The 15,597-nt window shown below is 45.5% G+C and overlaps 1 protein-coding gene across 1 annotated transcript in view; it reads right to left on the bottom strand.

Moving 5' to 3' along the window:
* Window positions 1-13,610: 13,610 nt before the first annotated feature.
* The window catches only part of LOC141085016 (uncharacterized), a 118,356-nt gene continuing 116,369 nt past the window's right edge, over window positions 13,611-15,597 (bottom strand). Inside the window, exon 137 of the mRNA XM_073569940.1 lies at window positions 13,611-14,655. Within this exon, the coding sequence (XP_073426041.1) occupies window positions 14,341-14,655 (315 nt within the window). The 3' untranslated portion in view covers window positions 13,611-14,340. The remainder of the gene's footprint in view (window positions 14,656-15,597) is intronic.

Below are 15,597 nucleotides of genomic sequence, written 5' to 3'. Positions count from 1 at the left end.
CATTTTGGGTTGACAGACGGGTCCTTTTTTCTGTCAGGATTGATCCAGCTGCACTGAAGACTCTTTCCGATAGCACACTTGCAGCTGGGCAAGCGAGCTCCTGTAAGGCATATTGTGCCAATTCAGGTGTCCAGTTTAGCGGCCCAATAGTCAAAGGGGAATGACCTGTGTGGGAGAACATCGATATGGGAGGAAAAGTAGTTTGTAACCATAGTTGACAACTGCTGTCTCCTGTCACTTTCCATCAATGCTGTATTACCAGTTGTGTGAGCGGTACTTGAAAAATCAGTCCACAACATTGTCATGAAACCCCTGTCTCCAACGCCACTTCTGCTGTGTGCACCATGAACACCTCTGCCAAGCTACCCCCGGCCCGTACGGCTCGTGTGAGAACCATCACCGCTGCTGTGTGCTGGGAATGCCTCAAGCAACCGATTTACCAGAGTTGCTTGTTTATTAGCCAATATTAGGTCAAGGTTCTCCTGTGGCATGATGTTTTGTAATTTGCCTTTATAGCGTGGATCCAGGATGCTGGCCAACAAGTAGTCGTCATCATTCATCATTTTGGCAATGCGGGGATCCCTTTTTAGGATCTGCAAGGCATAATCTGACATGTGGGCCAATGTTCCCGGTGTCAATGATGCACTGCGAGGGCTGGTTGGAAGAGCACTTTCTGCCAAATCCACATCCCTCCAGTCACGCACAAACCCTGTACCAGACCTTGCCACGCCAACATTTTCACTTGCCCCACGAGATGCATCCTCCTCCCCTAAGTAATCATCCCCATCATCATCCTCCTCCTCCTCTTCTTCCTCCAACTCGTCCAGGAGAGGTCCCTGAGCAGACAATGGCTGAATGTCATCAAGGATTCCCTCCACCTCTTCCTCCTCGTCAACATTGGCTGCAGACGCCTGCTCCTTAAGGTGCGTCAAAGTTTGCATGAGCAGACGCATAAGTGGGATGCTCATGCTTAGGATGGCGTCGTCTGCGCTTACCAGCCGTGTGCATTCCTCAAAACACTGAAGGACTTTACAGAGGTCTTTCAGCTTCGACCACTGCACACCTGTCAACTCCATGTCTGCTCTCAAAGTGCCTGGCCGTGTATCCTCCCACAAATGCATTATGGCCTGCCTCTGCTCGCACAGCCGCTCCACCATGTGCAGGGTGGAGTTCCACCTTGTTGCAATGTCGATAATGAGGCGGTGGTTGGGAAGGTGGAGCAATCGCTGCAGCTTCTGCATACGAACGGTGTGTACAGGCGACCGGCGGATGTGCGCGCACAGTCTTCGCACCTTATGGAGCAGGGCTGTTAACTCCGGATAATTGTTGAGGAAGCACTGCACCACCAGGTTCAAGGTGTGAGCCAAGCAAGGTATGTGGCTGAGTTTTGAAAGGGCTATGGCTGCCACAAAATTACGGCCGTTATCACTAACTACCTTGCCTGCCTCAAGATGTACACTGCCCAGCCATGACTCAGTTTGTCGCTTCAAGTACTCGGCCAGCACCTCGGCGGTGTGTCTGTCGCCCAAACACATCATCTGCAACACAGCCTGCTGATGCTTTCCACTAGCTGCTCGATAGGGGGACACCTCGTGTGCAACAGTGGCTTTCGCTTCTGGAGGAGGAGGAGGAGGAGGAGGGTGGAACGCCTACAGCCAACTGTTTCCTATACCGTGGGCTAGGCAGCACTGTCCCACCACCGCTGTCCCCTGTGGACCCTGCATCCACCACATTAACCCAGTGTGCAGTGATGGACACGTAGCGGCCCTGGCCATGCCGACTGGACCATGCATCAGTTGTGAGGTGCACCTTTCCACTCACTGACTGCTTGAGTGCATGGACAACGCGGTCTTTCACATGATGGTGGAGGGCTGGGATGGCTTTGCGAGAGAAGAAGTGGCGACTGGGTAGGTCATAGCGTGGTACTGCATAGGCCATGAGTTCGCGGAAAGCTGCGCTTTCCACCAACCGATAGGGCATCATCTCAAACGAGATTAGTTTGGCAATGTGGGCGTTCAAACCCAGTGTACGCGGATGAGAGACTGAGTACTTTCTTGACCTACTCATAGTGTCTGGGAGGGTGAGCTGGACTTGAGAGCTGCATATGGTGGAAGTAGCGGTGGACAGGGCGGACTGAGAGAGGGTTGATGATGGTGATGGAGTTGGTGTTCTTTCTGATGGCCTAGATTCAGTATTTCGTTGATATAACAGTGGGATTCCCTGACTGCTGTGGCCTTGCAACGACACCTCAACATTTGCTGCTGTGCTAACCGGTGGGCTTACAGTGGGGGAAACAATGTAGCGTTGCTGACTACCTTCTTTGTGATCAGTTGCACATGTGGCACTTGAGGTTTGGTGTTGTGTCCACGCTTGCAAGTGCATGCTGGTTAAATGTCTAAGCATGCAACTGGTAATCAAATTTTTCAGATTTTTCCCTCAGCTAAAGGTCTTTGCGCACTTCTTACAGATAACCTTGGCCTGATCATGAGGATTTTGTTAAAAAAAGTGCCACACTGCACTCTTCCTACTTTGGCAGACATTTTGCGGCCTAGCACGCTGTGATATTTTGACCCTCTGGACAAGCTGTCCAGCAACTCTTTTGATTTTTGGAACCTGTCTTTGGAGTGCTCCGGGCCTGCCAGATAACAGCTGTTGCGATGTCGATGTCTGCTGTGGATGCTCCTCATCTGAGCTATTGGAAGCAGCACCCTCTTCCCCCAATGGATGCCAATCTGGGTCAACAACTGGGTCATCCATCACCTCCTCTTCAATGTCATGTGCACCTTCCTCTGTGTCACCGTGTATGGTGGTATAGTGTGCGGGAAGGGGCACCTGAGTCTCATCAGGGTCAGAATCTGGCTCTGTACACTGCTAGGACAATGTAGTGCTCTGAGTGAATGTACCAGCAGAATCATCTATCAGCGGCTGTGCATCAGTGCACTCCATGTCAGATTCATCTTGGCCTGGGTAATTCACCATTTCACTTGATAATCCAGGCATGGTATGTGAAAACAGCTCCATGGAGTAATCAGTAGTATGGCCTGCGTCATCCTTCAATCTTGGTTGTGGTGAAGGACACAAGGAAAGGTGTGGTTCATGAACATGAGCCTCCAATGACGACTCAGTGCTTTTACTTTTTACAACTTCAGAAGAGGAGGAGATAGAGCTGGAGGCTGAGTCAGCAATGTAAGACAAAACTTTTTCCTGATGCTCTGGCGTTAAAAGCCGTTTGCCAACTCCTAGAAAACTAAGCCTTCGAGGCCTTATGGAGCCAGACGATGACGCAGGCTCAACACCTCCTGCATTCGGTCCTATTTTGCTTTTGCCACTACCATCAGATCCACCACCAACACCATCATTACCAGCTGCCAACCCCCGCCCAATTCCACGGCCTCTTCCACCAGCCTTCCTCATTTTTGGTAGAAATGTAGACAAAATCCTACAAACTATATAGTAATGTAAAACAAGGTACAAGGTGTCTATAGGACAGGGGAGATTTAGATTTTCTGCAGACACTTGTGGACACTGGACACTTGGATTGTGTGAGGCCCACTGAATATCACAGCGCTATGTCACAGGCTCGATGGCACAGGTGTGAAAAAAGTGACTACAGGATAAGGGAGATTTTGAATTTCTAGGAGATTTTGAATTTCTGCAGACACTTGTGGTCACTGGACACTTGGATTGTGTGAGGCCCACTGAATATCACAGCGCTATGTCACAGGCTCGATGGCACAGGTGTGAAAAAAGTGACTACAGGATAAGGGGGATTTTGAATTTCTGGAAGATTTTGAATTTCTGCAGACACTTGTGGACACTGGACACTTGGATTGTGTGAGGCCCACTGAATATCACAGCTCTATGTCACAGGCTTGATGGCACAGGTGTGAAAAAAGTGACCACAGGATAAGGGAGATTTTGAATTTCTGGGAGATTTTGAATTTCTGCAGACACTTGTGGACACTGGACACTTGGATTGTGTGAGGCCCACTGAATATCACAGCGCTATGTCACAGGCTCGATGGCACAGGTGTGAAAAAAGTGACTACAGGATAAGGGAGATTTAGATTTTCTGCAGACACTTGTGGACACTGGACACTTGGATTGTGTGAGGCCCACTGAATATCACAGCGCTATGTCACAGGCTCGATGCAGCAGGTGTGAAAAAAGTGACTACAGGATAAGGGAGATTTTGAATTTCTGCAGACACTTGTGGACACTGGACACTTGGATTGTGTGAGGCCCACTGAATATCACAGTGATATGTCACAGGCTCGATGGCACAGGTGTGAAAAAAGTGACTACAGGATAAGGGAGATTTTGAATTTTTGCAGACACTTGTGGACACTGGACACTTGGATTGTGTGAGGCCCACTGAATATCACAGCGCTATGTCACAGGCTCGATGGCACAGGTGTGAAAAAAGTGACTACAGGATAAGAGAGATTTTAAATTTCTGCAGACACTTGTGGACACTGGACACTTGGATTGTGTGAGGCCCACTGAATATCACAGCGCTATGTCACAGGCTCGATGGCACAGGTGTGAAAAAAGTGACTACAGGATAAGGGAGATTTAGATTTTCTGCAGACACTTGTGGACACTGGACACTTGGATTGTGTGAGGCCCACTGATTATCACAGCGCTATGTCACAGGCTCGATGGCACAGGTGTGAAAAAAGTGACTACAGGATAAGGGAGATTTTGAATTTCTGCAGACACTTGTGGACACTGGACACTTGGATTGTGTGAGGCACACTGAATATCACACGCGCTATGTCAAAGGCTCGATGGCACAGGTGTGAAAAAAGTGACTACAGGATAAGGGAGATTTTGAATTTCTGCAGACACTTGTGGACACTGGACACTTGGATTGTGTGAGGCCCACTGAATATCACAGTGCTATGTCACAGGCTCGATGGCACAGGTGTGAAAAAAGTGACTACAGGATAAGGGAGATTTTGAATTTTTGCAGACACTTGTGGACACTGGACACTTGGATTGTGTGAGGCCCACTGAATATCACAGCGCTATGTCACAGGCTCGATGGCACAGGTGTGAAAAAAGTGACTACAGGATAAGGGAGATTTAGATTTTCTGCAGACACTTGTGGACACTGGACACTTGGATTGTGTGAGGCCCACTGAATATCACAGCGCTATGTCACAGGCTCGATGGCACAGGTGTGAAAAAAGTGACTACAGGATAAGGGAGATTTTGAATTTCTGCAGACACTTGTGGACACTGGACACGGATTGTGTGAGGCCCACTGAATATCACAGCGCTATGTCACAGGCTCGATGGCACAGGTGTGAAAAAAGTGACTACAGGATAAGGGGGATTTTGAATTTCTGGGAGATTTTGAATTTCTGCAGACACTTGTGGACACTGGACACTTGGATTGTGTGAGGCCCACTGAATATCACAGCGCTATGTCATAGGCTCGATGGCACAGGTGTGAAAAAAGTGACTACAGAATAAGGGAGATTTAGATTTTCTGCAGACACTTGTGGACACTGGACACTTGGATTGTGTGAGGCCCACTGAATATCACAGCGCTATGTCACAGGCTCGATGGCACAGGTGTGAAAAAAGTGACTACAGGATAAGGGAGATTTTGAATTTTTGCAGACACTTGTGGACACTGGACACTTGGATTGTGTGAGGCCCACTGAATATCACAGCGCTATGTCACAGGCTCGATGGCACAGGTGTGAAAAAAGTGACTACAGGATAAGGGAGATTTTGAATTTTTGCAGACACTTGTGGACACTGGACACTTGGATTGTGTGAGGCCCACTGAATATCACAGCGCTATGTCACAGGCTCGATGGCACAGGTGTGAAAAAAGTGACTACAGGATAAGGGAGATTTTAAATTTCTGCAGACACTTGTGGACACTGGACACTTGGATTGTGTGAGGCCCACTGAATATCACAGCGCTATGTCACAGGCTCGATGGCACAGGTGTGAAAAAAGTGACTACAGGATAAGGGAGATTTAGATTTTCTGCAGACACTTGTGGACACTGGACACTTGGATTGTGTGAGGCCCACTGATTATCACAGCGCTATGTCACAGGCTCGATGGCACAGGTGTGAAAAAAGTGACTACAGGATAAGGGAGATTTTGAATTTCTGCAGACACTTGTGGACACTGGACACTTGGATTGTGTGAGGCACACTGAATATCACAGCGCTATGTCACAGGCTCGATGGCACAGGTGTGAAAAAAGTGACTACAGGATAAGGGGGATTTTGAATTTCTGGGAGATTTTGAATTTCTGCAGACACTTGTGGACACTGGACACTTGGATTGTGTGAGGCCCACTGAATATCACAGCGCTATGTCACAGGCTCGATGGCACAGGTGTGAAAAAAGTGACTACAGGATAAGGGAGATTTTGAATTTCTGGGAGATTTTGAATTTCTACAGACACTTGTGGACACTGGACACTTGGATTGTGTGAGGCCCACTGAATATCACAGCGCTATGTCACAGGCTCGATGGCACAGGTGTGAAAAAAGTGACTACAGGATAAGGGAGATTTAGATTTTCTGCAGACACTTGTGGACACTGGACACTTGGATTGTGTGAGGCCCACTGAATATCACAGCGCTATGTCACAGGCTCGATGCAGCAGGTGTGAAAAAAGTGACTACAGGATAAGGGAGATTTTGAATTTCTGCAGACACTTGTGGACACTGGACACTTGGATTGTGTGAGGCCCACTGAATATCACAGTGCTATGTCACAGGCTCGATGGCACAGGTGTGAAAAAAGTGACTACAGGATAAGGGAGATTTTGAATTTTTGCAGACACTTGTGGACACTGGACACTTGGATTGTGTGAGGCCCACTGAATATCACAGCGCCATGTCACAGGCTCGATGCAGCAGGTGTGAAAAAAGTGACTACAGGATAAGGGAGATTTTGAATTTCTGCAAACACTTGTGGACACTGGACACTTGGATTGTGTGAGGCCCACTGAATATCACAGTGCTATGTCACAGGCTCGATGGCACAGGTGTGAAAAAAGTGACTACAGGATAAGGGAGATTTTGAATTTTTGCAGACACTTGTGGACACTGGACACTTGGATTGTGTGAGGCCCACTGAATATCACAGCGCTATGTCACAGGCTCGATGGCACAGGTGTCAAAAAAGTGACTACAGGATAAGGGAGATTTTAAATTTCTGCAGACACTTGTGGACACTGGACACTTGGATTGTGTGAGGCCCACTGAATATCACAGCGCTATGTCACAGGCTCGATGGCACAGGTGTGAAAAAAGTGACTACAGGATAAGGGAGATTTAGATTTTCTGCAGACACTTGTGGACACTGGATACTTGGATTGTGTGAAGCCCACTGAATATCACAGCGCTATGTCACAGGCTCTATGGCACAGGTGTGAAAAAAGTGACTACAGGATAAGGGAGATTTTGAATTTCTGCAGACACTTGTGGACACTGGACACGGATTGTGTGAGGCCCACTGAATATCACAGCGCTATGTCACAGGCTCGATGGCACAGGTGTGAAAAAAGTGACTACAGGATAAGGGGGATTTTGAATTTCTGGGAGATTTTGAATTTCTGCAGACACTTGTGGACACTGGACACTTGGATTGTGTGAGGCCCACTGAATATCACAGCGCTATGTCACAGGCTCGATGGCACAGGTGTGAAAAAAGTGACTACAGGATAAGGGAGATTTTGAATTTCTGGGAGATTTTGAATTTCTGCAGACACTTGTGGACACTGGACACTTGGATTGTGTGAGGCCCACTGAATATCACAGTGCTATGTCACAGGCTCGATGGCACAGGTGTGAAAAAAGTGACTACAGGATAAGGGAGATTTAGATTTTCTGCAGACACTTGTGGACACTGGACACTTGGATTGTGTGAGGCCCACTGAATATCACAGCGCTATGTCACAGGCTCGATGCAGCAGGTGTGAAAAAAGTGACTACAGGATAAGGGAGATTTTGAATTTCTGCAGACACTTGTGGACACTGGACACTTGGATTGTGTGAGGCCCACTGAATATCACAGTGCTATGTCACAGGCTCGATGGCACAGGTGTGAAAAGAGTGACTACAGGATAAGGGAGATTTTGAATTTTTGCAGACACTTGTGGACACTGGACACTTGGATTGTGTGAGGCCCACTGAATATCACAGCGCTATGTCACAGGCTCGATGCAGCAGGTGTGAAAAAAGTGACTACAGGATAAGGGAGATTTTGAATTTCTGCAGACACTTGTGGACACTGGACACTTGGATTGTGTGAGGCCCACTGAATATCACAGTGCTATGTCACAGGCTCGATGGCACAGGTGTGAAAAAAGTGACTACAGGATAAGGGAGATTTTGAATTTTTGCAGACACTTGTGGACACTGGACACTTGGATTGTGTGAGGCCCACTGAATATCACAGCGCTATGTCACAGGCTCGATGGCACAGGTGTGAAAAAAGTGACTACAGGATAAGGGAGATTTTAAATTTCTGCAGACACTTGTGGACACTGGACACTTGGATTGTGTGAGGCCCACTGAATATCACAGCGCTATGTCACAGGCTCGGTGGCACAGGTGTGAAAAAAGTGACTACAGGATAAGGGAGATTTAGATTTTCTGCAGACACTTGTGGACACTGGATACTTGGATTGTGTGAGGCCCACTGAATATCACAGCGCTATGTCACAGGCTCGATGGCACAGGTGTGAAAAAAGTGACTACAGGATAAGGGAGATTTTGAATTTCTGCAGACACTTGTGGACACTGGACACGGATTGTGTGAGGCCCACTGAATATCACAGCGCTATGTCACAGGCTCGATGGCACAGGTGTGAAAAAAGTGACTACAGGATAAGGGGGATTTTGAATTTCTGGGAGATTTTGAATTTCTGCAGACACTTGTGGACACTGGACACTTGGATTGTGTGAGGCCCACTGAATATCACAGCGCTATGTCACAGGCTCGATGGCACAGGTGTGAAAAAAGTGACTACAGGATAAGGGAGATTTTGATTTTCTGCAGACACTTGTGGACACTGGACACTTGGATTGTGTGAGGCCCACTGAATATCACAGCGCTATGTCACAGGCTCGATGGCACAGGTGTGAAAAAAGTGACTACAGGATAAGGGAGATTTTGAATTTCTGCAGACACTTGTGGACACTGGACACGGATTGTGTGAGGCCCACTGAATATCACAGCGCTATGTCACAGGCTCGATGGCACAGGTGTGAAAAAAGTGACTACAGGATAAGGGGGATTTTGAATTTCTGGGAGATTTTGAATTTCTGCAGACACTTGTGGACGCTGGACACTTGGATTGTGTGAGGCCCACTGAATATCACAGCGCTATGTCACAGGCTCGATGGCACAGGTGTGAAAAAAGTGACTACAGGATAAGGGAGATTTTGAATTTCTGGGAGATTTTGAATTTCTGCAGACACTTGTGGACACTGGACACTTGGATTGTGTGAGGCCCACTGAATATCACAGCGCTATGTCACAGGCTCGATGGCACAGGTGTGAAAAAAGTGACTACAGGATAAGGGAGATTTAGATTTTCTGCAGACACTTGTGGACACTGGACACTTGGATTGTGTGAGGCCCACTGAATATCACAGCGCTATGTCACAGGCTCGATGCAGCAGGTGTGAAAAAAGTGACTACAGGATAAGGGAGATTTTGAATTTCTGCAGACACTTGTGGACACTGGACATTTGGGTTGTGTGAGGCCCACTGAATATCACAGTGCTATGTCACAGGCTCGATGGCACAGGTGTGAAAAAAGTGACTACAGGATAAGGGAGATTTTGAATTTTTGCAGACACTTGTGGACACTGGACACTTGGATTGTGTGAGGCCCACTGAATATCACAGCGCTATGTCACAGGCTCGATGGCACAGGTGTGAAAAAAGTGACTACAGGATAAGGGAGATTTTAAATTTCTGCAGACACTTGTGGACACTGGACACTTGGATTGTGTGAGGCCCACTGAATATCACAGCGCTATGTCACAGGCTCGATGGCACAGGTGTGAAAAAAGTGACTACAGGATAAGGGAGATTTAGATTTTCTGCAGACACTTGTGGACACTGGACACTTGGATTGTGTGAGGTCCACTGGATATCACAGCGCTATGTCACAGGCTCGATGGCACAGGTGTGAAAAAAGTGACTACAGGATAAGGGAGATTTTGAATTTCTGCAGACACTTGTGGACACTGGACACTTGGATTGTGTGAGGCCCACTGAATATCACAGCGCTATGTCACAGGCTCGATGGCACAGGTGTGAAAAAAGTGACTACAGGATAAGGGAGATTTTGAATTTCTGGGAGATTTTGAATTTCTGCAGACACTTGTGGACACTGGACACTTGGATTGTGTGAGGCCCACTGAATATCACAGCGCTATGTCACAGGCTCGATGGCACAGGTGTGAAAAAATTGACTACAGGATAAGGGAGATTTTGAATTTCTGGGAGATTTTGAATTTCTGCAGACACTTGTGGACACTGGACACTTGGATTGTGTGAGGCCCACTGAATATCACAGCGCTATGTCACAGGCTCGATGGCACAGGTGTGAAAAAAGTGACTACAGGATAAGGGAGATTTAGATTTTTTGCAGACACTTGTGGACACTGGACACTTGGATTGTGTGAGGCCCACTGAATATCACAGCGCTATGTCACAGGCTCGATGGCACAGGTGTGAAAAAAGTGACTACAGGATAAGGGAGATTTTGAATTTCTGGGAGATTTTGAATTTCTGCAGACACTTGTGGACACTGGACACTTGGATTGTGTGAGGCACACTGAATATCACAGCGCTATGTCACAGGCTCGATGGCACAGGTGTGAAAAAAGTGACTACAGGATAAGGGAGATTTTGAATTTCTGCAGACACTTGTGGACACTGGACACTTGGATTGTGTGAGGCCCACTGAATATCACAGCGCTATGTCACAGGTTCGATGGCACAGGTGTGAAAAAAGTGACTACAGGATAAGGGAGATTTTGAATTTCTGGGAGATTTTGAATTTCTGCAGACACTTGTGAACACTGGACACTTGGATTGTGTGAGGCCCACTGAATATCACAGCACTATGTCACAGGCTCGATGGCACAGGTGTGAAAAAAGTGACTACAGGATAAGGGAGATTTTGAATTTCTGCAGACACTTGTGGACACTGGACACTTGGATTGTGTAAGGCCCACTGAATATCACAGCGCTATGTCACAGGCTCGATGGCACAGGTGTGAAAAAAGTGACTACAGGATAAGGGAGATTTTGAATTTCTGCAGACACTTGTGGACACTGGACACTTGGATTGTGTGAGGCCCACTGAATATCACAGTGCTATTTCACAGGCTCGATGGCACAGGTGTGAAAAAAGTGACTACAGGATAAAGGAGATTTTGAATTTCTGGGAGATTTTGAATTTCTGCAGACACTTGTGGACACTGGACACTTAGATTGTGTGAGGCCCACTGAATATCACAGCGCTATGTCACAGGCTCGATGGCACAGGTGTGAAAAAAGTGACTACAGGATAAGGGAGATTTTAAATTTCTGCAGACACTTGTGGACACTGGACACTTGGATTGTGTGAGGCCCACTGAATATCACAGCGCTATGTCACAGGCTCGATGGCACAGGTGTGAAAAAAGTGACTACAGGATAAGGGAGATTTTGAATTTCTGCAGACACTTGTGGACACTGGACACTTGGATTGTGTGAGGCCCACTGAATATCACAGCGCTATGTCACAGGCTCGATGGCACAGGTGTGAAAAAAGTGACTACAGGATAAGGGAGATTTTAAATTTCTGCAGACACTTGTGGACACTGGACACTTGGATTGTGTGAGGCCCACTGAATATCACAGCGCTATGTTACAGGCTCGATGGCACAGGTGTGAAAAAAGTGACTACAGGATAAGGGAGATTTTGAATTTCTGCAGACACTTGTGGACACTGGACACTTTTGGATTGTGTGAGGCCCAATGAATATAAGAGCGCTATGTCACAGGCTCGATGCAGCAGGTGTGAAAAAAGTGACTACAGGATAAGGGAGATTTTGAATTTCTGCAGACACTTGTGGACACTGGACACTTTTGGATTGTGTGAGGCCCACTGAATATCAGAGCGCTATGTCACAGGCTCGATGGCACAGGTGTGAAAAAAGTGAATTGTAGAATTGGGCAGAATAGGAATCTCCCTAGAGTATAGGTCTGTAAGAACGGAACAAGTCCTCCACTTATCCTTCCACAGTGACACACAGATAGCTTCACTGTGGCTGTGATAACAGCCGTTACATGGTACTGTGTGAGGAGCGTACACCGCTGTATGGTGTGAATAAATGCACGCTCAGTACCTTAGCAGGACAAAAAAAAAATTGGGATTGCTTTTAAAAAAGCAGTTTGCAGAGCAGTGGGGAAACAGCAATGCAGCTGTCAGGAAGCCTTAGAAGGCAGCCTAACAACCAACACCGCTGATCCACCACAATATAGCCCCCCTTGCACTGCACACTCAGTGACTGGTGTGTTGCACAGGCAAAATCGCTAGCAGCAGAAGCAGTTTTTTTGTCTTCTTCCCTGCCTAACGCTCTCCCTACAGAATCAGCAACCTCTCCCTATGCTAAGATCGGCAGAAGTAAGATGGCGGTCGGCGTGCACGCCCTTTTATAACCCCTGTGACGCCCACCAAAGCAAGCCAATCACTTGCATGCCCTTCTGAAAGATGGTGGCGACCCCTGCCTATGTCATCACGTTGCCCACAGTGTCTGTGGATCCTGATTGGCTGAAAAAGAGCGCTAAACAAACTTTTGAAACGCGACTTTGGCGCGTAAGTCGCCGACCTCGTTGCCGACCTCATCCTAGGGTCAGGTTTCGTTTCATGAAACCCGACTTTGCTAAAAGTCGGCGACTTTTGAAATTGTTCGACCCGTTTCGCTCAACTCTAGTAAATACCTCTGGAAATGGAAATTTCTAGCTTAGACATGTTATCCTAAATCACTGTCTGACCTCACAAACGCTCTACTGGATCAATGGCCAACATATTATCATAGAAAGACTTTCCAGAAGAGCGGAAAGTGATATAGCTGAAAAGGGGTAACCATGTTAATACCTATGGATTCAGAATCGGATGTCATAAAAGTTCCTGTAAGTTTAATATGGAGGTGTTCAATCCAAATACTTTTGTCCATTAAATGAATGTCCAATAGTCAGTTGGGAGACACCAGATGGCCAGAATTTTGGGGTCATTTTTTCCTGAGATAAGAAAACATAATTTCTAAATAAAGTGATTTGTGAATTGTATGTTTATTACATTATCCATCAAAAAAGGTCAAATTAGTCTGCAAATTATAGGGACAATTGAAATATGCAAATTTCCAGTGGGTCTTTAGAACTCTCATACAGAACATTTGTCTTTCCAAGCGATTTATTAATTAGATGACTATCAAAAATAATCTCCGATCTCCTCTCAATCTACCCAATTCTTCACAGGCAAAATTATTCTTTTGGTAAATTTGTACCATAGCAATTGTGAAAAGAATAAAACAAACGTAGAAAAAATGAAAATTGTAAGAATGTCTTTTATTCTAGAAACCACAGAGAAATTCCACAAATCTGCTCTAATGGTCAAATAGTAAACAGAGGTAACAAGTTATCATAGTTCAAGAAACATTTTTTTTCTTTGCTTCAGTCCCCACGTCTAACAAAGCCATAATAGGTTGAATTTCCAATTTTACAAATTTCAATTTTGTATTAAAACTCTAGGAGGGCTAGTAAATGTGTATATTATGTACATCATATATTATTTAAACATTTTTTTTTACAAACATCCTTCATTTTCAATGAATCCTTCATTTTACTTTTTTTTCGTAGCACATCAGTTAAAAGGGATTTCCAGGATTAGAAAAATATGGCTGCTTTTTTTTTTACAAAAAATCTTAGGGGGTACATGCACAAAAAATAATGACAGGTGGGATGAGTGGGATGATATGAATACACCCAGAACTAAATTAACATTTTCATTCAATGTGCATCTGCCAAAATTATTCCTAATGTGAGTTGTGATATCAAACAATATGGTCTTATTTGGTTGGTTCTGCTGTTAGGTGGAGAGTGGAAACAACTTTAAGAAACATTGAAAAAACTTTATTGTGTCTTACACTATAAAAGTAAAAATGGCTTATTTCTACTATCAAAGGTTTGGAAAGGTAAAAAGACTCTTACAAAAATGATACAGAGTTTAGAAAAAGCAGCTGTGGTAGAGTTTTCGTAACTGGAAATGCTAAAATTACATGATTTCATTTAATTCCCGAATCCAAGAGATGACCATAGAGAGAAACCACTCCCTTCTTCTCCTCCTTCTTCTTCACCACTTCCACTATTACCGCCGTTTCCTGATCCGGATCCACTTCCATCCTCCTCGGAGCATTTGTTGCACCCGCATTCAGACGCTTCTTGCACTGTCCAGCTGGTCTTTGAACCATCTCGGCAAGGCAATTCAAAAGTCTTGGCTCGAGTTTTGGTTACGGAGCAACATCGGCAATGAGAAACTGCAGTCCAGGTGTCGCTGTATTCTGTCTTCGAATGACAGTATCCACTACAAGATGCTAATATTACCTGAAATAATACAAAAAATGAAGGATGAACATTAGAGGAAGAATATAAAACAGTCAATAGTAATCAGAGTCAATATAGTCCATATAAAGGGATATATTTCATTACGGACATCTCCTTTAATAAGCCTCCACACTTGTAGCTTTTCCATTCTCACTGCCTTAAAATATAAAGTTGGACCTAGCTTTGATTCCTATATGCCGATATAGAATATATTGATTGGGTGCCATCTTGATAAGGTCTCAGCTGAGGCTCGGACTGGCCCACAGGAGAACAGGTGAAAGTCTCGGTGGGCCGCAATACAGGAGTGGACCATTACCTTGCTAAATGAGCAGTTGATAAGCTTTCTGACCATGTTGCTTGTTTGCATTAAGACCTTCAAATGCTGCTTAAATGTATGTATTTTGCCTTCTGAAGTGACAGAGGTGGAGACTCCACCTGAAGAGTCACAGTGTTCACTTCCAATACATGCCCATTATGGTTTAGCCAGCATATGTCATCTCAACTCTGTTCACCATAGATTTACAGTTCCTAGGCATGCACATTGAAACTCTGTGTTACATTGGATATTCCTCTGCAGACAAGCCAGGGGATTCCTGCACATCCGGAGGAGATAATGGTGCATTCACAAGATGTTAAATAGGGACACCAATCAATCTAGAATGAGTGTGTTAGGAAGTGGAGATAATGACTCTTCAGGGAAGTAGCTCTGCCTTTATGACTCTAACTTTCATTATTAACATACAGGACATGGAGTGATGAAAGTTACTCTAAATTATAACATTCAGGACTCTACAATTCAGGATATTTCTAGTTAAAAAATGTTCCTAGAACTGCATCATGGTAATTTTTAATTGTAGTTTTAACGCTGCTGTTTTGCTCCATTTAAGGTAATTTAAGGTCAAAAGAGATCTGAAGCAAGATAAAACCATGGTAGACGATAGT

This window comes from Dendrobates tinctorius, unplaced genomic scaffold (genome assembly GCF_039654945.1).
Source record: "Dendrobates tinctorius isolate UK_male_01 unplaced genomic scaffold, ASM3965494v1 ptg000028l, whole genome shotgun sequence".
In the NCBI taxonomy this organism is placed as follows: Eukaryota; Metazoa; Chordata; class Amphibia; order Anura; family Dendrobatidae; genus Dendrobates; species Dendrobates tinctorius.
Note: the sequence above shows the minus strand (reverse complement) of the source record. Positions and strands in the feature narration are given on the sequence as shown.